The sequence below is a fragment of the Schistocerca americana genome, chromosome 1, assembly GCF_021461395.2.
Source record: "Schistocerca americana isolate TAMUIC-IGC-003095 chromosome 1, iqSchAmer2.1, whole genome shotgun sequence".
Lineage (NCBI taxonomy): Eukaryota > Metazoa > Arthropoda > Insecta > Orthoptera > Acrididae > Schistocerca > Schistocerca americana.
In genome coordinates, this window is record NC_060119.1 from 547,468,213 (window position 1) to 547,492,592 (window position 24,380).

The following is a 24,380-nucleotide window of genomic DNA, read 5'->3' on the forward strand; positions in this document are numbered from 1 at the left end:
AAGGACACTCCATACAAAGGTATTTACAAATCTTTTCTAAATGTGGAAGCTGATGCATTTGTTCAGGAGAAGGTTCTTCTTATTTTAGAAGACAGTCTTGGCAGGTGTTATTCTTCTCATGACAACCTTTTGACATTTATTGTTTTCATAGAAATCTATATCACAGTTTTACAGTTTTCACAGTGTCAAGAGGACCAGTTAGATACTCTCATTTATTATGTTGGCCCATTAGGTTCAATTTTAGTATTTTCCTGTGTAATATTAGCAAGCAGTATTTTTGTCACTGGAAGAATACATTTTGGCAATCGACCAGGCACCCATAGTCGGCGTGGTCGGTGGAACTCTTCCTGGAAGGAATTTCCAGGCCACTGTGTGCACCCCCCGCCCCCTGCCCATCAACCCCTTTTGCTCTCGCTGTCCTGCTCTGACCAATCTCGAAAAATTCCGAGCTCGTATGTTGGTTGACTGTCGTCGCACATACTACAGTATGTACGATGTGAGATTTGACAGTTGTTTGATGCTCATTACACGTAACATATATTTTTATCGAAGTCGCTGGACTTTGTTGATTCTGTAGCAAAGGTATATTGTGACTCTTAAGCTTAACTATTTTACAGTTGGTTTAGCAAATCCATTTTACTTCTGCTGTTCAATCTTTGTAGTTTTCATCTGACATACTTGTTTTATGTGTGTATTTTTTGCCAATCCTTTGTAGGACACTACTGCCCTATTCTTATTTTGACATTGGCTTACCAACGATTTGAGCCAATTTCACTTTTGAAGACGACGCTTCAAACTATTAAAACTGGTTAACTGAACCAACTAAAAGATTTCTTATGCAGCTGACAACTGACTTTTTATCTTTGTCACTAAAAACATACTGACGCAAATAGACTTAAATGTATCCAAACTATCGATACTTTAATTAAAAGCACGTAATATAATTAACCAGAACCAAAAGTACTCCACACCTGCATGTACCGTGATGTCACTATATGACACCCTGTACCCCTAGACCTTTCCTAAGTGTATTTATGTTTAGATATGTAAGCTACTTCTGTGTCAAATGAAACATTATTCAGTCCAACTGAAGCAGGCGTCAATGAAATCGTCTGTAATTGAATGTTATTGAGTGCTTCATTAAGCGAAGACCACCAGGTAAACCAGCAGGAATATACGCTTTGATCTGTTGCATCACTTTAGACTGCATAAAAATATTTGATTGTCTAACTTAGTGTAAACAGTTGTAAGTGACGGCACCCCATCATGTTTTTAGTAATATTTAGCGTAATTTATATGTGAGAATGTTATATGAGATTGGAAAGTGACCAGCTTGGGGAGGCGCTCATTGCCAATACATAGTATTCAGAAAAATAGTGTAATTTAGTCATTTTACCATAAATTTGTAAGAAGTTGTGAACATGACTGGAGTGGTATGGGTTTCCAAGGTGTTAAATAGGCGACTTCGTGGGCTTATCTTTTCGCAATCTTAATTTTGAGCTGGCTTGCTGCACCGCTTCAGTACTTTGAAATTTTGTAGGTGATACTGCAGTTTGTAGAACCAACACATTATGATGCTGCTTTCAAGTGTTGTATTTTTTTGTGACTGTGTCACTTTAACTTCGCACGAGTGATAGTTGTACCTTGTGATGAAGTTTTTCTGAGTGATGAACATCAGAAATAACGCGTAGTTAGGATTTGGATATTGGTTCTGCTTTCGTGGCAACTTATTCAGTTGCCAGATCTGTCAATTCTTGTTCGCTATTCATGCAATCTAGACAAAACTTAACAACGATTTTATTTCTTGAAATTTAGTTTGGAAACCAATATACATCCAATTTTTTAATGTAAGACCATCAGATCTATTGTTTGTCAATGTGAAGAATATAGATAATTCAAACTTAACGTCGTAATTGCGGTCCGCAGCTCATGGTAGTGCGGTAGCGTTCTCGCTTCCCGCGCCCGGGTTCCCGGGTTCGATTCCCGGCGGGATCAGGGATTTTCTCTGCCTCGTGATGACTGGGTGTTGTGTGATGTCCTTAGGTTAGTTGGGTTTAAGTAGTTCTAAGTTCTAGGGGACTGATGACCATAGATGTTAAGTCCCATAGTGCTCAGAGCCATTTGAACCATTTCGTAACTGCGTTGACTAATTTTTTTATTTGTTTCCGCTAAGTTATCATTCATATTGTTTAGAGCGTTTGTTCGATTATGTTTGCAATGTATGCCAAACTTTACGCGTGTAATTAGAGCTTGCGTGATAAGGCCTATTTTAGACAACTGATGCTGTTGTTAAAGCATATGCGTAGCGGTGGATGACGCAACCCCCAGGACTGCAACGCCACATTTTACCTTCAGGGTCCCCCACTGGCTTGCACCCCAACTAAGTTCTATATTCAGTCCGAGAATACTGACGCTTCTCGTCTTGTAATATTTTCCCAGGAAGCAGGGCCAGCTTACAACGTTAAGATTCAAAAGTGGTGGCGCTCCGCGAGAGAACACTGCCTCTTTCCTTGGTATTGGTGATGCGGTTACCTGTCTCAAGGGGACAGCTGTTGAACAGGCGGCGAGAATCTCGCTCTGTGGTTGCTCGAGTTGGCGCTATGACACAAGTTATCATTGCCAACAGCGAGGTTATACGATAGTGCCACCATTATTGCCATAGTTGATTCACAGACAGTTCATGGGCTCAACAGTAGCGCTACCAGTGTGGGAAAGCACTCCTAGTATACCATCAGATCAAAATATCTGGACACCTATCGGTGGGCATTAATATGGGTACGTCCACCCTTCGCCTATATGGCGACTTGAAATACGTTGGGGGATACTTTCAATGAAGTGTCTGAAGACCTGCAGAGGAATGACAGCCCGTTCTTACTCAAGAGTCGAAACCAGAGCAGGTACTGACGTTGGACGCTGGGTTCTACTGGAGCAAAGTCGACTTCCTAACTCATGCCAAAGGTGTTCCATTGGGTTCAGGTGGGGACTTTTGGCTGGCCAGCCCACTTCACGAATGCTATTGTCCACAAACCATTGCCTCCCATTTGCCTCTTTATGACATGTGCTAATACAATCAATCATCATCTCCGAACTGTTCCTCTACTGCATACACTACACAATACTGTAAAACGTGTTCATATCCTTCAGCTTTAGCGTTCTCTTAAGCGCAATATCGGGACCACACCCTAACTAACCCCAAACCGTGAAAGGTTCATACCATAAGTGAAATGACATTAAATCATAGTTTGCTTGGTATGTTACTACTTGGAGCATCTTTGAATGCAAACACAACGAAAATTGTCAGATTATTAGGAATACTGCTACTTCAGGCATCTTTACACGCTGCAAACCCAATCTCTGGCTTCCAGACCTTACATTATTGAGTAGAATGCGGGAAAGTTAGTAAGTCACAGTACAGCAGAGTCGCCGCCTTGTGCAGTAGGAGTTGTGTCATGGAGAGAAGGTGTATCGTGGCAGATTGGGCATCTTGGACAGCAGATGTACCGCACAGAGATTTCTGTTTTAGATGTACCATGATGTGTACCCTGAGGATGAAGAATGATTTTTAAGATGGTTGTGTAAAGACACAGCACTTCAGAAAAAGGTAATTTACTTTGCGTTTGTTTGCTGCAAACGTGAGGTCAGTAATTATTGCTGTGCATATTTTCACTGTGTCTAATAATATCTACATGTTGGTAATCAGAGAGAAATATCAATCATGTGTTCGGAATTCTAATTAGCCTTCCCCCATTTAGATTAGTTAAATAGTATTGCGTTAGGAATCCAAGAAAACAAATTTGGCAATAGAAATATTTTGTACAACTAGAAAAGATAGTGTATGGCAATGTGGAGAAAGACAATGTTCATCGTTTGTATTAGTCTGAGTTTATTTTTGTGCCATTAATATAATATAATTTCAAAATACTTCCCTCTGTCATTTATAAGTATTTCACAAAGCATATCTCCAGTGTTCAAAGAAAAACTGAGTCTGGTAAAATTTGTACTGTTAAGCCTTGCACTTTTGCGTCAACAATAAATAATAAGTTTGAAAAGAGAATAAAAAAACTAATTTGCTAAAACAGCAGTTTTAAAGAAACAAAAATAAAAAGTCAAACTACAGCCCATTCGTCTATTTCCGCTCATAATCCTTGCAGTGCTGTCAGAGCTGAGTCAAAATATCTGTTGCAATGTAAGAGTTTGTTGTTGGGCCTAAATCAACATTTTAACAGAATATTAACAACAGTCTCCACTCAGTGAAATAGTATGTAAATTCAATAGATAGTTTTCTTTTTTGTAATAGAACACATTTAAGTTACGTAACAGGTTTTTATTCTGAGTGATCTTGTGAATGAGTCAGTCAGGAGAGAGCAGTGAACGATTAATTTATAGACAGTCAGGTGCGTTTCAGAATAATTAAAATCACATTCCTAAAAAGTAAATTGCAAAAATGGGTTCATGTTCAAAAGTAGGGTAGTTACGCTAATTGCACAACAGAATCTGTAATCGCTGTTTAAAAGTCAGACAGTTTTCAGACTGTTACCTTGAAATTCACTTACACATAGTAGCCTACACATAGTTTCATCATACAACTTCCAACATACATAGAAGTTTCAGCCGGCCGCTGGTGGCCGAGCGGTTCTAGGCGCTTCAGTCTGGAACCGCGCGACCGCTACGATCGCAGGTTCGAATCCTGCCTCGGGCATGGATGTGTGTGATGTCCTTAGGTTAGATAGGTTTAAGTAGTTCTAAGTTCTAGGGTACTGAAGACCTCAGATGTTAAGTCCCATAGTGTTCAGAGCTATTTGAACCATTTTTTTGAAATTTAGAAGTTTCAACCGTAACACCACTCCTGCAGACTTAATTGTTGGCACTACACATGATGGCAGGTAAGGTTCTCAACACAGTCGGCAAACCCAAACCTTTCCATCGGACTGTCACAGGGTACATCGTGAATCATCTCTCCAGATAACACGTTCTCAGTCACCCACTGCTACGTGGCGTCATATTTTGCAGCACCTCAAGGGTCGTTTAAAACTGACTGCATAAATATGGGACTTACGGGTAGTTTCTCGATCATTGTGCACATTCTAACTTCCAACACACGATCACTGTGTTAACTGGACTGCTGGCAGAATTTTGGAACTCACGACGATTGCTTCCGCTGAACGTGTCCGTCAGTACATGAGGTCTGTCTGGTCTTGATTTAGCTGTGGTTGTTTCTTCACGTTTGCGCTTCACACTTTACCAACAGTCGACTTCGGCAGCTTTAGAAGGGTCTAAATGGTACTGACTGATTCGATACTCAGGTAGTAGCCAACGACGAGTTCACGTTCGAAGGGACTGATCTCTCCTTGCTGTCCCATTCTGCTGCTACTGCTTCTCACTGGTAACAACAATCCCCCTACCCCCTCCCCCCCTTTGTAACTGTCGAGTCCGACTCTCGTGACATCTAGCGGTCAATAGGGTTGTCCAGATGCTTTTGACGAGGTAGTGTACGAATGCTGTGGGACGTACTTTTAACCACAGTTTTCAAGTGTCCCACAATAAAAAATCCAAGTGATTAAGATCGGAGGCATGAGCAGGTCAACGTACTGGACATCCATTGTCTGTTAAATGTCAGCGTGAGGTTTCTCGAATATTTAAGAGAAAATAGCCTCGTGCTCCACCATTCATGAGCCACATCTCCAACCGTTGTTGAAATGGCATGCCCTCTAGCAGGACAGGTAAGTCGTTTGACAGGAACTGGAGATACTTTACAACACTCAACTTGTATGGTAGTACATAATGTCATACTGTGTCGCTAATAATTCCTGCTCATACTATAACTGAAAATCGTGGCTGATGCCCTGCTTCTTGAACCGCATGTGGCTCTACATCAGCCTTCACATTTGGTTAAGAACATTGACAGTATTGCATCTACCGATAAAGCAGCATCGTCTGTGAACAGTATCTTCACTGCTCATAGTGGATCTTCACCAAATATTTGCAGCATCCATTGGCGGAATTACATTCCAGCAGGCTGGTCTTGTGACGCCTGCACGCACTGTACATCATCCGGTTACAGGAATAGTTCATACAGGATAGACGATGACTATTTACGAGAGCTGCTGAAATTTTACGTACACAAGCACCAGGATTTTCTTCTACTGTTTACAGTACTCTCCTCCGCAACGGGAGTACGTATGGTGCGGGATTAGCCGCGATCCGCCGTTGTTGGCGCTACGGAGCAAGAGTCTGCAAGTTGCTGGAAAATACGGTTGAAAAATTATGCAGATGGTACCCTGTCTTTCGGTATTTTTCAGTATAAAAAACACGGGCTCGACGGTAGCTTTCATTTGTCAGGCCATAAATAAGATCATGTCTGCAGTTTTCCCTGTGGAAAAATAGGTTTCCATCATGCTGGGAAGTGCAAAGATCAAAGTACAATGTAAAAGCATTTTACAAAGTTGTCAAAACACAATTTGGTCCAATAGGACTAGTGTATGCGCTGCAGTTACCCAAAACTGCGAATGCCGTTCACAGTAAAACATTAACAGAAGTCTACTGAATGCTGTATTCATGAGCAATAACAGAGGAACGCGTCGTTATTTGTTTATTGCATTCTGTAGATAGTTCATAACAGAACAGCTAGCAGTAGAAGAGATGCGTTTCACAGTAGCGGATATGACCAAGTGCTCGTGGCTTTCAAGGTATGCACCTTAAGAGCCCATGTTTACTGGACATTCTTGTTTTGTTTAGGTCGATACTACTACCTCTCAAAATCGGGAATACTTTTCTTGACAACCTTCATATAGACCACGGCCACTGATACTAAAAGTTTTGTCAAAAGTAAAAATAGCATTGCAAACTAAATATCCCACAGCGATCTGCAAGGGTTCAGGACACAAAAGGATGTGAGGAGCTTATCAGTTCCATTTTCAGCATCACTAAATACAATACAGTCACAATCACCCGATCTCTCTCACGCTTATACACACACACACACACACACACACACACACACACACACCCGTACGGACACATATACATTCACCTACCTCAGGCATTTACTTACAAATAGCTGCTCATTAAAGCACTTCTGTAAATATACACAGAATGGGTTTTCACTCTACAGTGGATTTTGTGCTATTCTGAAACACCCCTACAGGTCAAAGCTGTATACCGGTCCGAGTTTCGAACCAAGAGCCTCACCTTTTGTGGGCAATACTTTTAATAGCTAAGCTATCCAGGCACGACTCACGTCCCTTCCTCACAGCTTTGCTTCAGCCATTGCCTTTCTCCTCCCTCCCAGTTTCGTGTCCTGCTCCGATAAAAATTTTCGAAACAGCACACAGTAGCAGTGGGAGAGAGTTCCAGCGCTTGCGTTTCTGCAGTCAGTACTTAACACTTTTCTTTCTAAGTGAAAATAATGCGATAATATATTACTCAGGGGAAATATGCAAAATTATTAAGCTGTTAATTTTTTGACAAAACTAGTAATTATACAGAACATTGTTGTAGTTAGTTCTTTGAGTAAAAACTTAACTCCGCCCGATTAGGCCTGAAGGCACAACACCACCGACCGGCCGCCGTGTCATCCTCAGACCACAGGCGTCAGTGGATGCGGATCTGGAGGGGCATGTGGTCAGCACACCGTTCTCCCAGTCGTATATCAGTTTACGAGACCGGAGCCGCTACTTCTCAGTCAAGTAGCTCCTTATTTTACCTCACAAGGGTTGGGTGCACCCCGCTCAGCAAATCGGATGGTCACCCACCAAGTGCTACCCCAGCAAGACAGCGCTTAACTTCGGTGATATGACGATAACCGGTGTTATCACTGCGACGAGACAGTTGGCCCCAATTCTTAGAGTAGTTCAGTAATATGCTTCATTCTCAATGAATCTTTGACTCTACAGCAGAGTGCGATGATGTTCTGAAATTTCCTGGGGAATTAAACTCTGCGCCGGAGCGGGACTCGAACCTTTGCCTTTTGTGGGTAAGTGCTTCAAGAACTGAGCTAGACAAGCACTAATAGACGCACGGTCGACCCTTACAGCTCCAGTGTGAAACATTCATTCTGGAAACACTCCCTCTGTTACTAAGTCATTACTCAGGAATATCCTTTCTTATGGAGTTTGGAGTCACACAAGACAGGCGCGAGAAGTTGTGTTAAGTTTGGAAGGTAGGATAGAGGTACTCCCGGAAGTAAAGCCATGAGGGTAAGTAGTGACGCTGCCCACGCAGGGCAAGATTTCAAGTTTGAATCTCAGTTGAGTGAATAGTTTTAACCTATTAGGAAGTTCCACGAGGATAGAACTACTCGTATATATCAATAACCATTCACAGTTGTAGAATACTCTGCCTGTCTGCCGAAAAAACGAATCACCTAGAAGGGTAGGAGGGGAAGGAATGTAACTTCACAGGTTGAGAGGGTGTGCGATGTCATTCCAGTGATTGCCAAAACAAGCCAAATTTACAAAGAACATGTCGGTATGAGGCTACTTATCACTAAGAAGTTCTACCCATTCTAGCCCGGATGCATCCACTGATTCGGTTGGGAAGTGATTCATAAAGCCATTATATCTTCCCCTAAGGCAAGCTAGTCCACAACTGTTGTATCCCTTCCATGACACCCTGCAAGGGGTCAATGAGACGAAACTGACGTCCGTACTGCTCACGGTTATGCTCTATGAGGGACAGATCTGGGCTATTGCTGGTCGTGGGAGTACCTCAACGTTATGCACACAGTTTAGAGAGACACGAGCCATTTGATAATGAGCTTTGTCCTGTTGAAAAATGGCAATGACACTGTTTCACAAGAGATAGCGCACGGGGACGTAATGTGTCCGTGACACACCGCTGTGACGTGAGAGTTCCCTCAGTCACTACCAGCCGTGACCTGAAATCACATCCTATGACTCCCCATGCGGTGACCTGACGGGGAACTCCGCTGGAAGAACGGGACCTCTCCCCAGGTTGCCGCCATACTACGACGTTCATCCGTAGTGCAGAATCACGATTCAGCTGAACTTAATACGACAACGTTCGTCGGCAGTCCACGCTTCTCAGTCACACCACTCCAAATAGCCGTTTGTGTCGTGAACGGCAGCCACTGCATGGGACGGTAATTCTCTAAACTGGCAACTGGCAGTCTCCTACCACAACTGCGGAATGGTAGAGAATTCTGCAGGAAGTCCATTTCTCACACTCGGAGGGCAGGCGTACATGTGAAGGGGTTACTACCACGACGGAAAAGTCGCAACAGCAAGAAGGAGTTGGTAGGCGTATTTCTACATCTGAAAGATGATGTTTGTTCATATTTCGTGCGTAGTAGCGCCACTATGAGGATCCAATTAGGTTTGCAGAAATCACACGCTGTAACGGTCGTGAGCGTTAGTTACCTTTGAGGCTGGACACGGTGAGTTGATATTCATGAAGGATGCCTTCAAGGCAACAAAGGCGCCATTACCAACACCTCACTGAGCTGAAGAAAGTCATGTAATAGGGTGACTAGATGTTGCAGAAAAACATGGCAGGAATGTAGCCACCATACACGGTTGCCTGCAGCGGTGGTCACGGGAATGTACGCACACCAGGCAGCCACATGGCAACATGGCACTACGAAGAGGGTAGACCATCGCGTTCTCTGTATGGCTCTGGTGCATCGTCCGGCATCTGCAGCAGAAAGCTGAGCAGCGGTTGGTACCATAATGAACTGTTACAAATTGGTTACTCCAAGGACAGCTCCGAGACAGACGGCCTGGAGCGTGCATTCCACTGATCCCACACCACCGCCTTTGCTGCTTCAGTGGTGTCAAGCGAGAGCTCAGTGGAGGGAGGGTTTCCTGGTGAAAACTGGTTCTGCCTCGATGCATGTGATGGCCGGGTGTTGGTTAGAAGGAATCTATCTGAGGGCCTGCAACCAACCTGTCTGCGTCCTACATACACGGGACCCACACCTGGAGTTATGGTCTTAGGTGCGATTTCGTATGACAGCAGGAGCATTCTCGTGGTTACCCTACGCATCCTGGCTGTAAATCTGTACGTCAATCTGGTGATCCGACCTGTTGTGCTGCTGCTCATGAAGAGCACTCCAGGGAGTATTTTCCAACAGGATAACGCTCGCCAACACACCGCTCTTGTGACCAAACACGACTTACAGCCTGTCGACATGTTGCATTGACCTACAGGATCACTGTATATGTCTCCAATCATACACATATACACTCCTGGAAATGGAAAAAAGAACACTTTGACACCGTTGTGTCAGACCCACCATACTTGCTCCGGACACTGCGAGAGGGCTGTACAAGCAATGATCACACGCACGGCACAGCGGACACACCAGGAACCGCGGTGTTGGCCGTCGAATGGCGCTAGCTGCGCAGCATTTGTGCACCGCCGCCGTCAGTGTCAGCCAGTTTGCCGTGGCATACGGAGCTCCATCGCAGTCTTTAACACTGGTAGCATGCCGCGACAGCGTGGACGTGAACCGTATGTGCAGTTGACGGACTTTGAGCGAGGGCGTATAGTGGGCATGCGGGAGGCCGGGTGGACGTACCGCCGAATTGCTCAACACGTGGGGCGTGAGGTCTCCACAGTACATCGATGTTGTCGCCAGTGGTCGGCGGAAGGTGCACGTGCCCGTCGACCTGGGACCGGACCGCAGCGACGCACGGATGCACGCCAAGACCGTAGGATCCTACGCAGTGCCGTAGGGGACCGCACCGCCACTTCCCAGCAAATTAGGGACACTGTTGCTCCTGGGGTATCGGCGAGGACCATTCGCAACCGTCTCCATGAAGCTGGGCTACGGTCCCGCACACCGTTAGGCCGTCTTCCGCTCACGCCCCAACATCGTGCAGCCCGCCTCCAGTGGTGTCGCGACAGGCGTGAATGGAGGGACGAATGGAGACGCGTCGTCTTCAGCGATGAGAGTCGCTTCTGCCTTGGTGCCAATGATGGTCGTATGCGTGTTTGGCGCCGTGCAGGCGAGCGCCACAATCAGGACTGCATACGACCGAGGCACACAGGGCCAACACCCGGCATCATGGTGTGGGAAGCGATCTCCTACACTGGCCGTACACCACTGGTGATCGTCGAGGGGACACTGAATAGTGCACGGTACATCCAAACCGTCATCGAACCCATCGTTCTACCATTCCTAGACCGGCAAGGGAACTTGCTGTTCCAACAGGACAATGCACGTCCGCATGTATCCCGTGCCACCCAACGTGCTCTAGAAGGTGTAAGTCAACTACCCTGGCCAGCAAGGTCTCCGGATCTGTCCCCCATTGAGCATGTTTGGGACTGGATGAAGCGTCGTCTCACGCGGTCTGCACGTCCAGCACGAACGCTGGTCCAACTGAGGCGCCAGGTGGAAATGGCATGGCAAGCAGTTCCACAGGACTACATCCAGCATCTCTACGATCGTCTCCATGGGAGAATAGCAGCCTGAATTGCTGCGAAAGGTGGATATACACTGTACTAGTGCCGACATTGTGCATGCTCTGTTGCCTGTGTCTATGTGCCTGTGGTTCTGTCAGTGTGATCATGTGATGTATCTGACCCCAGGAATGTGTCAATAAAGTTTCCCCTTCCTGGGACAATGAATTCACGGTGTTCTTATTTCAATTTCCAGGAGTGTAGAAGATCATCGGACGACAGCTCCAGCGTCATCCACAACCAGTCAGTGTGTATGCTCGGTGCACAGCAGCGCGACCTTTCATTGTGATGATCAGACATCGTCCACTGGGACACGGAGCAGAGCAGCGCAATGGACACGTATTCGGGAGGACGGCGGTTCAAACCCGCGTCTGGCCATCCTGATTTAGGTTTTCCGTGATTTCCCTAAATCGCTTAAGTCAAATGCCGGAAGGACACGGCCGCCTTCCTTCTCCATCCTCCCCTAATCCGGCCTTGCGCTCTGTCTCCAGTGACCTCGTTGTCGACGGTGTGGTAAACAGTAATCTTCTCCTCCTACTCCTCGACTGGAACCTCGAGGATGAGTATGCCTGCCCTCCATTGCATATGGTCCAGTATCGAGCCACTGTCACACAGAAATACCCCAGAAATCTGTATATTGTGCGATTTGACCAGATGACCCGCTGGCCCACAATGAGGCCTCTTCCATACTCTGTTAGGTACTGATAATGCTGTCCCACAAGAAGTCATAGTTTCTGCGTGTTCTTCACAGTGATCATCCGGCATGTGAACCTGTTCAGGTCTCTTATGTATCCTACCTGAGCTGGTGCGTTTTTGGCGCCAGTTTCCATCGATCGTCGTTTTGCTCTTTGAGTCGACTTTAATGGTTATTTGTCTTCTGATTATCTTTGGCGGCGCTGATATAACGGTAGCGCGTGCGCACTGCTGGGGAGATGTGTCGGGATCGGCGATGAGCGAGAGTCACGTGGGACCGTGTACGTAGGCAGGACGGCAAGAGGACGTGTCGGACAACGAAGGAGCGGGGCCAGCGGCTACGGCGTGTTGAGTTATGAGGGCAGATCCACCGCCCATGGTGATTTGGTTTTCCTAGAGGTCGGAAGGACAAGTTCCTTGGAGTCTGTTATAAGCTACACCGGCGATGGAATTGGAGTCGCCGAGTTGTTTCGGTGGGTTGCGTGCGGCTTAATTGAATGTGCCAGTGTACTAAAAATTCTTTGGAATTGTTTTCGTTGTTTATCACTTACCTCGGTGTCGTGACTAACTATCTTGACGGCAGTTGAGGAAGTGTGGCCAAGCCCAGCCAACCGATATCAAGCGTGGTCAAAGACGTAGCTAGAAGTGCAAAGAGTAGTGAGTAAGTCCGGCTCTGACGTTTCAAGACACGCCAAGATACGTCCTCTATTCTACCTTGTAGTTCATTCGGCAGTTTGGCGTGTAAATGTGCGCCGAGATAATTCTTGTCATCTTAATTTGAGGGCATGGTTTTTAGCGAACTTATTAATCAAAGCTTAAGGGCTGGCACTGGCCAAGTAACTCACGGAGGCTAATTTGTTTCTATTCAGTCGTAATGATCACCCGTTCTCTAGATAAGATTGTGTAGTTTATGTCTCAGAATATTGTCATCCGTTGATGTGTGTTGTGCTACAGATAATTGGCAGCGGTCGATGCGAGCATAGTGGGAGCAGAGCACCACCGGGGCAGAGAGATGTTAAAGGCCCTGTCCTCTCCTTTACATCTTGGGTTATGTTGTCACTGTTGCGTGATTCCATCTTTTCGGTGGAGAATTATAGCATCTGAAGTTCAATTGCAGTGCAAAGTTGGGTACATTTCTATGTCATTTCCTGCCTCGTGGATCTCTCGTATTGATTTGAATCCTTGGTCTGCTCGCGTCTATCGCTAATTCACATGCAATATTGAAGCAACGTCATTTTGGGGGTATTGTCATATGGTCATGTTCTAGTTGTAATCATTCTAAGAATGTTGTTGATTAATCAACTGAGTAAGTAAATTTAAAGATTGGTTTGGTCAAAATTAAAGCACCTCCTTAATTGTTTTAGTCATTTGAATATAGTTTTGTTTAGGAAAGTTGGCTAGCCAAACCTTAAAAGATCCGTGGTCATACCCTTAATCTGTTTCTCAACTGATTGGGAGTAGTGAGAGTTCTGATGAGAATTGTATGGATTTTTGTACTATTTAAGTAAAGCTTTAACGGAGTATATTTACCTAGTCATATTCAAATTTCAAGTTTTACGTGTCTCGTTCCGGTTAAAGAAATTTATTTGTTATTTGCCCAAGTGATCTGGCCTTGAAAGGCAGTCTTCTGTATTATTGTGATTGTGATTTTATAATGCTTTTGATTATAATAAAATATGTAGCGACTACAACGGATTACTATTGTGATTTTGGTGCGTCACTACCATTACACATTTCACTACCTATTTGCTGGCCTGGTAACAACACTATACATGAATAACGGTAAAGTAGGCTAACGGCTGTTTTTACGAGTACATTTTATACAGAATAGCGATTCTTGACAATGTTGACTGGAATACTCTCTTCCAAATTCTAAAGGTGACAGGGGTAAAATACAGGGAGCGAAAGGCTATTTACAATTTGTACAGAAACCAGATGGCAGTTATTAGAGTTGAGGGGCATGAAAGGGAAGCAGTGGTTGGGAAGGGAGTGAGACAGGGTTGTAGCCTCTTCCCGATGTTATTCAATCTGTATATTGAGCAAGCAATAAAGGAAACAAAAGAAAAGTTCAGAGTAGGAATTAAAATCCATGGAGAAGAAATAAAAACTTTGAGGTTCGCTGATGACATTGCAATTCTGTCAGAGACAGCAAGGGACTTGGAAGAGCAGTTGAACGGAATGGACAGTGGCTTGAAAGGAGGGTAGAAGATGAACATCAACAAAAGCAAAACAAGGATAATGGAATGTAGTCGAATTCAGTCGGGTGACGCTGAGGGAATTAGATTAGGAAATGAGACACTTAAAGTAGTAAAGGAGTTTTGCTATTTGGGGAGCAAAATAACCGATGATGGTCGAAGTAGAGAGGATATAAAATGTAGACTGGCAATAGCAAGGAAAGCGTTTCTGAAGAAGAGAAATTTGTTAACATCGGGTATAGATTTAAGTGTGAGGAAGTCGTTTCTGAAAGTATTTGGATGGAGTGTAGCCATGTATGAAAGTGAAACGTGGACAATAAATAGTTTAGTCAAGAAGAGAATAGAAGCTTTCGAAATGTGGTACTACAGAGTAATGCTGCAGATTAGATGGGTAGATCACATAACTAATGAGGAGGTATTGAATAGAATTGGGGAGAAGAGGAGCTTGTGGCACAACTTGACTAGAAGAAGGGATCGGTTGGTAGGACATGTTCTGAGACATCGAGGGATCACCAATTTACTATTGGAGGGCAGCGTGGAGGATAAAAATCGTAGAGGGAGACCAAGAGATGAATACACTAAGCAGATTCAGGAGGACGTAGGCTGCAGTAGGTACATGGAGATGAAGAAGCTTGCACAGGATAGAGTAGCATGGAGAGCTGCATCAAACCAGTCTCAGGACTGAAGACCACAACAACAACAACATGATTTACTTACCCGTCGAATATACGCTTATGTATGAAGTTACATCGACAGTCGATCAAGTCTTCTGGCTGCCTCTCCTATTTTGTCAGACATTATAATTGAAACCTCGACAAGGCATTCTTTATATGCCACGTATATGAGCGGACACGCAGACTGGGAGTGGGCAAGGGATGTGTGAGACACAGTGGAGTAATAGCAAAGTATGTGAATTACAACATTTTTCCATCCCCGTATTTTGTTTCCTTTAATGCAGCTTCCAGGAACTCATCAAATCACATAACCAAGGCCAATTACCAGCCTTTACAATTAGAGATATGCCATGAACTGGGATGGTAGTGAGCTAGCATAGTACTAGGGAGACAGTACCGCACTGTAGCAGCAAATTAAGTGTGGTATCCTCACCTCTTGAAGACGAAGGGCGGTGCGTGGGCGACGGCGGCCCTCAGCGCGCGAGCCTGCAGTGGCCTGCGCCTTCCAGCTGTCACGTAAAATTCCTGTCGGCAGAAAAAGGGGCCGTGGTCACTCAACCACTGCCAGCCTGCTGCGAAGCACCAAGTTCAGTGACAGAAAGTCCGCTCGAGATACGGTAGCAGCCGCCGGAAGCTTGCAGGTATGTTCGACGCAGGTATTCCCCCAGTTCCCGTGGTTTCTGACTGAGTCAAAGCTGTCGGAATGGCGACCAATGGACGGTTGCAGCTAGTTTCGACTGACCAGAAGAAACTCTTCTGACTGGCTCCAAAGCGGATGATAACCCAGCTCCAAAGAGACAATCGCGCAAGGAACTGTGTATCTCAATCTTGTGAAAATTTATTACATTCTAACGTAATTTTACTCCCTTGAGTGACTTTTTGGCAAAAATGTCTTGCGTATATGAAATCTGAAAAGCAAAAGGATCTCACTATCCTCTGTTAGCTTCGGTTTCAAAATGAATAAATTTTCCCTCTTCCACACAAGGATCAAATCACAAGAGCCGATAATTGGGGGTCATATACGATACTCGTTGGCATAAATGACATGCACGCATTAATTTAGTTCACTATAGAGTGTTAGTGGCATAGATACAATCAAAGAGCGAAGGGAAATTAACATAATTGAGGTCGCTTTACAACACGTCTACTTTCTTAAAATATTTTTCAGATAACCTCTCGGAAATTGGTGTTCTAAAATCAATTTGAAATGTTGGCTTACTTTCTTTTTCGTCCATCAAATCTGTTTTTTTTTTTTCAAAAAAGATCTTATCATTTAAAAATTTAAGCAACTGAAGCACAAATATTAAAGTTTTCACCAAGTATTGTTTTTAATAATCATTGTTTTATTTTTTAGGCATATTCTAAAAATACGACAAATAGTTCTCTTAGCTCTGTTACATTTAATTCTTGAACTTTGTATCTTCTGATTTCCTCTCAGAACCTTCACCTTTACTGCCTCTCTACAACACTCAAGAATGGTCGGCCATAATACAGGGCATATCAAAATGAATCATCCAATTTAAAAAAAAAAAAACATAACTATTACGTTGTTTCAGATATTTGAGTGAACAAAGTACCGTTGGAAAGAGCAAAGTCTAGAGTTTTACATGGTACGTCAAAAAGAATCATCCGATTTTAAAAAATCACAACTATTACGTTATTTGAGACAAGTGTATGGTCCATTTTTCTTTGCCGAGAGCACTGTTAGAGGAAATACATATGTATCTCGATATTCTTAACTTTATTTCCCACAGTTGGAGACTGATTCGAATGAATTCATTAACCAACAGGATAGGGCACCGCCTCACTGGCATCTGGAAGTGCGGCAATTTTTAAATCAAAGCATTACTGAACGATGGATCGCACGCACTGAACCAAATGATTCAGTCTCAGATTACTGGCTTCCAAGGTCATCGAACTTGACTATGTGATTGTTTCTTGTGGAGGTCTATAAAAGGCTCTGTTTGTGTGCCTCCGTTATCAACAACAATGAATGAAATGAGACGTCGCATAACAGCAGCTGTGGAAGCTGTAGCTCAAGACATGCTCGCTGCAGTGTGGGAACAATTTGAATACCGCATTGACATATGTCGTGCATCTCAAGGAGAGAATATTGAACAACTACGAAAAGGTACGAAAAATAACTTTTTGAGTTTCCTGTTCATCAAAAAACAAAATTCATTGTATATGTTTATTAGTTTCAGAAATATGGACGTGACAAATCGGATGATTCTTTTTGATACACACTGTACTTTCATTCCATCTTCCCTGGTATCTCTTCTCCGTCTCCTTAATAACCTACTAGAAGCGTTGCCTATGCTCTTCGCTATAATGTCCCAAATTTTTTATAATATGTCAGTATGGCAATGTAGGAAGTGGAGTTTTACACTCACGTTACAACCCAATCTCTTAAGATTGTCCTATATTGTTTTAACAATGTCCTTGTGATTTGAATGTCTTCAAATCCCTAGAAAGTTACTAGTAGCAGACCGGAAGGCAGTCATATATATTTTCCTCCGACATTCGTGTATTCTCAAATTCGTGATGTTTCATCAGTTTTGAATTTAAGAACCAACAAAAAAATTGCTTGAGTTTTTAATTTTCCTGAACTGATGAATTGGAATTTCATACACAAATACTGAAAGTGGGGTCCATCTTGTGGAAGATCCCTTACAAACTGGTTTATCAAGACCCATTTGATATGTAGTGGCGGAAGAAATACCTTTTTATAGTCAGCAAGCGGTTCAAGTCTCAGGCAGAAAAGTATTCGATTTGGCTAGAAATATACACTCCAATGCTGTTGCTGTCTCCAGCCACCGCACTCACATAAAAAGCAGCGAATTTTCCCTTGGCCATCTTCATGTTCTAATAGAATTCCTGTAGCTACAAATAAAACAGTAATAACTAATTTTTTTCCTTTGTTGTATTTCAGTGCTCCATATAGGGTGGGCTGGCAGCAGCATGGGCGCCGCTCTTCAAGCGAAAGGCAGTAAGTACAGAACATGGAGTCATTTAAAACAACATAAAGGAGGAAAATACGGCGAAACAGACATATAAAAGGGGAAACATACTGGAAGATATCGTAAAAAAAGGTGGTGATTATAAAAGTGGGGATAAAAATCTGAAAACTGTACACAAAAAACCACACACTGTGACGATTAAAAGTAACACAAGGCAAAGTAAGGCCAGAGCATAAAAGTAGCGATTGGCGACGTAGCAGATAACAATCACTGACAGCAACATTATGTACAAGTCCAGCACATGATTAAAATCACAAGTCTTGACATCATGGGAGAACGGCACCAAACACATCACTGACGTAGCACACCAAAGATGATGAACAAACTGAAAGGATCTGCCAGGGGGATGGAGACGAGAGAGAAGGAAAGAAAGGGGTAGGGGCGGTGCTAGAAGGGAGGGCGAGAGGGGGGCAGACTTGCGTGGGGCGCGCCGAAGGGGGCCAGGGAGGGAAGGATGTGGGAGGGAAACAGTTGAGGAGGGGGTGCAGAGACTCAGAGGCGGAAGGAGGAAAATCCATTCTGGGAGAAGGAGGGGAGAGGAAAAGGGGGGCCCTGGGGAGGGGAAGGAACAAGGCCAGGCTACAGTTGGTAGGATGGGTAGGTGTCATGACGAAGATCAATGTCCAGGAGGGCAAGGTGCTGGAAATTGCCCTGATAATGTAGATGGAGAATGTGGAGGTGGAGAGAGGGAGGGATACAGCGATAGATGCAATGAAGTGGGTGGGGGTGGAGAGTAAGGAGGAAACCAGGGGCTGGGGGGGGGGGGATCAATCCTATCGACAGTGTAAAGGATGTGGATATGTTGGAGGAAAAGGAGGACGTGGGGGAAGGGGATGAAGTCATACAGGAGTCATGTGGGGGAAGGAAGGCAGAAACAGAAGGCAAGGCAGAGCATGTGGCATTCTAGGATTTGGAGGGCCTTATAAAAGAGAGTGGGGGAGGGGGGGGGCAGGCAGAGATCCAGGAAAGGCTGGCATAATAGAGGATAGGACAGATGAAGGATTTGTAAGTGTGGAGGATGGTGGAAGGATGCAATCCCCATGTCTGGCTAGAGAGGAGTTTTGGGAGGCAGAGGTGGGACTGGGTTTTCTACTGGATGGTCAGGAGATGAGGGGTCCAGGCGAGGTAATGGTAGAGACTGAGGCCAAGGTATCTCAGGGTGGGGGTGAGGTGGATGGCGTGACCGTAAGTGGTTAGATAGAAATCATGGAAGGAGCAGGTGGTGCGACCTATGATGATTGCCAGGGTTTTGGAGGGGTTGGTATGAAGGAACCACTGGTTACACAAGTGGTGAACTGGTTAAGGTGGGTTTGGAGGGTGCATTGGGACCATTGGAGGGTACGATAGAGGCCCAGAAAGAGGGAGTCATGAGCATATTGGAGGAGATGGACAGGTGGGAGTGGCTTGGGCACGTCTGCGGTATACAGGAGATAGAGGAGAGGGGAGAGGACGGAGCTCTGGGGGACACCAGCAGTGGGATAAAAGATACAGGTGTTGGAATCATGGAGGGTGATATAGGAAGGATGGGGTGAGAGGAAGGAAGCAACTAGATGGACAAAATTGATAGGCAGGGGTAGGTTTGGATTTTAAAGAGGAGACCAGGATGCCATATGCAGTCGTAGACATTTTTGAGGTCGAGGGAAACAAAAATGGCGGATCGACGGGGGTTAAGTTGGAGGGAGAGAAGTTGGACGAGGTTAAAGAGTTGGTCTTCAGTGGAGAAGGAGGGTTGGAAGCCTTACTGAAGATGGAGGTGATGCATATGGGACGATAGGAAGAGGCGATGGAAGGAGGTTTGTTGGGTTTGAGGAATAAGAGGACGCATGTCGTCTTCCACAGGTCAGGGTAGAAGCTGGTAGAGAGGATGACGGTGTGTTAATTGGCGAGGACAGGTAGGAAGGAGAAGGGACATTCTCTGCGGTGGCAGTAGGTGACACAGTCGTGACCAAGAGCCATGTTGTGTTTAGACCAGAGGATAAGTTTAATGTCTTGTGCTGCAATTCGAGTGTTTACGTCGGAGGGGAGCAACTGCCCCAAGTACTGGAGACTAGGAGCAAGTGGAGCGACTGAGGTCTGAGCGCGTTCCATGATGGTGGAGAAAAGGGAATAATCAAAGTGGGGATCATCAGGGACAGAGTAGACCTCAGAAAGGTGGAAAGCGAAGTGGTTGGCCTTATTGAGGTTGTCAGGAAGGGGGCGGTCGCTATGGAGAAGGGGGTAATGGGGTGCGGAATGGGAACCAGTAAGGCGATGGAAGACTGACCAGTACTTGGAGGAGTTTATAGGGAGGGCGGCGTTGAGTCGTGTACAGGTCTGGCGCCAGTCCCGGCGTTTCTTTGCTTTAATGAGGGTAACAAAAAATAAAATAGCAGAATTATCAGAAAAACTAAATGATATAAGAAAAATAAGAACAGCATAAAAAAGTTACTGAAGAGACAAATTTCTTTGCAGTCATCTGATATGATGCAGATGGGCGTAATTAAGAACAGTAAAATAGTAACATCTACTTACAATCGAGACGAGGCAGACTGACGTATGGAAGCAGAAAACTGATAATACAGGTGATATGCGAGCAGCATTAAAAGTAAGCAGCGTGGGGGAACAGCCGCCGCGTAACTGGATGGCGCTTCTTGGAAGAGCGCTATGCCAGCAAGACGCGCTGTTTCCTTCCTTCGAGCATGTTACAAGTTTGCTTCCCTGTGCGCCGCTGTATTGTATAGACGGGTTGTTAGACCGTTTTGGTAGCCAAGTAACGAGGATATAACTGGTTGTAATCATAATAACTAACCTTATTTCTTTTTCAGCGTCACTTGTAACATGTCCTGCACTGAAGCAGTGAGGACTCAGCCATGCTGAAGGCAGTGGGTAACACATTCCTCATTTAATTAATTCAGTGTTTTTATTGGAGTGTCAACACTCTTGGCGACTTTTATTTAATAAGATTCAATAAGTACACTCCTGGAAATGGAAAAAAGAACACATTGACACCGGTGTGTCAGACCCACCATACTTGCTCCGGACACTGCGAGAGGGCTGTACAAGCAATGATCACACGCACGGCACAGCGGACACACCAGGAACCGCGGTGTTGGCCGTCGAATGGCGCTAGCTGCGCAGCATTTGTGCACCGCCGCCGTCAGTGTCAGCCAGTTTGCCGTGGCATACGGAGCTCCATCGCAGTCTTTAACACTGGTAGCATGCCGCGACAGCGTGGACGTGAACCGTATGTGCAGTTGACGGACTTTGAGCGAGGGCGTATAGTGGGCATGCGGGAGGCCGGGTGGACGTACCGCCGAATTGCTCAACACGTGGGGCGTGAGGTCTCCACAGTACATCGATGTTGTCGCCAGTGGTCGGCGGAAGGTGCACGTGCCCGTCGACCTGGGGCCGGACCGCAGCGACGCACGGATGCACGCCAAGACCGTAGGATCCTACGCAGTGCCGTGGGGGACCGCACCGCCACTTCCCAGCAAATTAGGGACACTGTTGCTCCTGGGGTATCGGCGAGGACCATTCGCAACCGTCTCCATGAAGCTGGGCTACGGTCCCGCATACCGTTAGGCCGTCTTCCGCTCACGCCCCAACATCGTGCAGCCCGCCTCCAGTGGTGTCGCGACAGGCGTGAATGGAGGGACGAATGGAGACGTGTCGTCTTCAGCGATGAGAGTCGCTTCTGCCTTGGTGCCAATGATGGTCGTATGCGTGTTTGGCGCCGTGCAGGTGAGCGTCACAATCAGGACTGCATACGACCGAGGCACACAGGGCCAACACCCGGCATCATGGTGTGGGGAGCGATCTCCTACACTGGCCGTACACCACTGGTGATCGTCGAGGGGACACTGAATAGTGCACGGTACATCCAAACCGTCATCGAACCCATCGTTCTACCATTCCTAGACCGGCAAGGGAACTTGCTGTTCCAACAGGACAATGCACGTCCGCATGTATCCCGTACCACCCAACGTGCTCTAGAAGGTGTAAGTCAACTACCCTGGCCAGCAAGATCTCCGGATCTGTCCCCCATTGAGCATGTTTGGGACTGGATGAAGCGTCGTCTCACGCGGTCTGCACGTCCAGCACGAACGCTGGTCCAACTGAGGCGCCAGGTGGAAATGGCATGGCAAGCCGTTCCACAGGACTACATCCAGCATCTCTACGATCGTCTCCATGGGAGAATAGCAGCCTGCATTGCTGCGAAAGGTGGATATACACTGTACTAGTGCCGACATTGTGCGTGCTCTGTTGCCTGTGCCTATGTGCCTGTGGTTCTGTCAGTGTGATCATGTGATGTATCTGACCCCAGGAATGTGTCAATAAAGTTTCCCCTTCCTGGGACAATGAATTCATGGTGTTCTTATTTCAATTTCCAGGAGTGTATTTATATGAGCAATACAGTCGTGGTATTTTCAACCGAATCCATCTCGCTGTGACCGAGCGAGGTGGGGCAGTGGCTAGCACACTGGACTCACATTCTGGAGGACCACGATTCAAACTAGCGTCCGGTCATCCAGATTTAGGTTTTCCGTAATTTTCCTAAATCGATCCAGGCAAATGCCGGGATGGTTCCTTTGAAAGGGCACGGCCGATTTTCTCTCTCCTCCTTCCCTAATCCGAGCTTGTGCTCCGTCTCTAATGACCTCGTTGTCGACGGGACGTTAAACACTAATCTCCTCCTTCTCCCTACGCCCATCTCTCTGTGTGGCAACCCATTACCAAACATTCGGACAGACCAGTTGAGGTGATGGAAAAGTACGACACGTAGCTCGTATCTGCCGAGATTACTGAAGTGCTTCTCCAAGTACCCATTTACCTACAATCAAACCGAAGACAGGACGATTATTTGTGCACCATTATTTGCACGATTATTTGTATAAGTTGAGTAGCTCTAACGAAGTACAGGGAAAAGATCTTGGGATATGGTAAAAACGAAGGTAAGTCAGAATGAGTGATACGCTTCGAAAGACAACCGATACCACTAGAAAAAGACTTTTTGGGGGGTTCTTGATACGAGCGAGAGCAAGGTGACAGAAATGGTCCCAACATTGGGAGCTCAAAGGAAGACCTAAACTGTTCATGTTAATGAGTAATAAAGATTTAAAGTTGGTTTCCGTGACAGGGCAAGATGCGCTGGAGGCAAACGTATTAGAGCACACAATTAGTCATTAGAGGATATCAGAAAACTAAGTCAACCCACGTCTCTGGATAAAGAGAAAGAAAAAAAATCCTCATACCTGGAGAGTGAAAGATATCTGAACAAGGATACGGAGATGCTTTTGTAACGACGTGAATATAGTCTACAGAGACTTCAGTAATAAAAACTGTAAAAAGAATTTTAGACCTTATTGCGACTATGATCGTGATAGTAGTTTCAGAACGTTTAAGTGCTTAACAATTAACCCATTTTGTGAGTATAAAAGATTTCATATGTAAATCGTTACGAATCAACCAACGTTACTGTAGCGAAATCTCTCATACCTCTGAGCAACCGTGTGCAAAGAACCGTTACTCCCCGGCAGAAACTAAGCTATGTCAATGTATCGGAAGCAAAATTTTAGTTCACAGACGTGGTGCATCCCGAGCACAAGCATCGATGCGAAAGAGTGAACTTAAATTTATTCAGTTCCTGTTTCTGCATTCTTCCCATTTCTATCGTAGTTCGATCTAGCACTAACAAAGAGACGATTAGAGACGAAGCAGTTGTTCAGAACTAGAAAATTAGAAATTAACATTAGGAGCAGTACAACTCGCATACAAAACCGAAGCAATCTTCATTCTTAGTCAGAGATATTTCGTTCATTTCACATGTTTGCAGCAGGGCATTAAATTACGTAAATAAATTGTCAAAGGAAAATAGAGAGACAACGAAAATACAGATATTTATAAATTGCATTAAAGCATATGTGTCGGCCGCGGTGGTCTAGTGGTTCTAGGCGCGCAGTCCGGAACCGCGGGACTGCTACGGTCGCAGGTTCGAATCCTGCCTCGGGCATGGATGTGTGTGATGTCCTTAGGTTAGTTAGGTTTAAGTAGTTCTAAGTTCTACGGGACTGATGACCACAGAAGTTAAGTCCCATAGTGCTCAGAGCCATTTGAAAGCATATGTGTTAAATAATAAATATTGCACAGTCAAAGATTATATATCAATATGTATAACTTCGTCATTCTACAGGAAACAGTCAAGATATAGTGCACCTTACTACAAAATCTTATGCCCAAAATCACCGACGTATTACGTAATGACCTGCTTCTATATCCCTGAGCTCTGCAGATCGCTCGAAGATGGAGAAATGCTGACTCAAGCTTTCAGACAAACAGGTTAGAAAACATGAAGAGCATAATATAAACGCAGAAGTTACATCGCGGCCCTGATATCAGCT

The 24,380-nt window shown here is 45.2% G+C and overlaps 1 protein-coding gene across 1 annotated transcript in view; it reads right to left on the minus strand.

Annotated features, from left to right (window-relative positions):
• Positions 1 to 24,380, minus strand: part of LOC124575455 (ionotropic receptor 21a) — a 185,340-nt gene that overhangs the window by 114,422 nt on the left and 46,538 nt on the right. Inside the window, exon 3 of the mRNA XM_047131196.1 lies at positions 15,417 to 15,508. Coding sequence (XP_046987152.1) covers positions 15,417 to 15,508 — 92 coding nt within the window. The remainder of the gene's footprint in view (positions 1 to 15,416; positions 15,509 to 24,380) is intronic.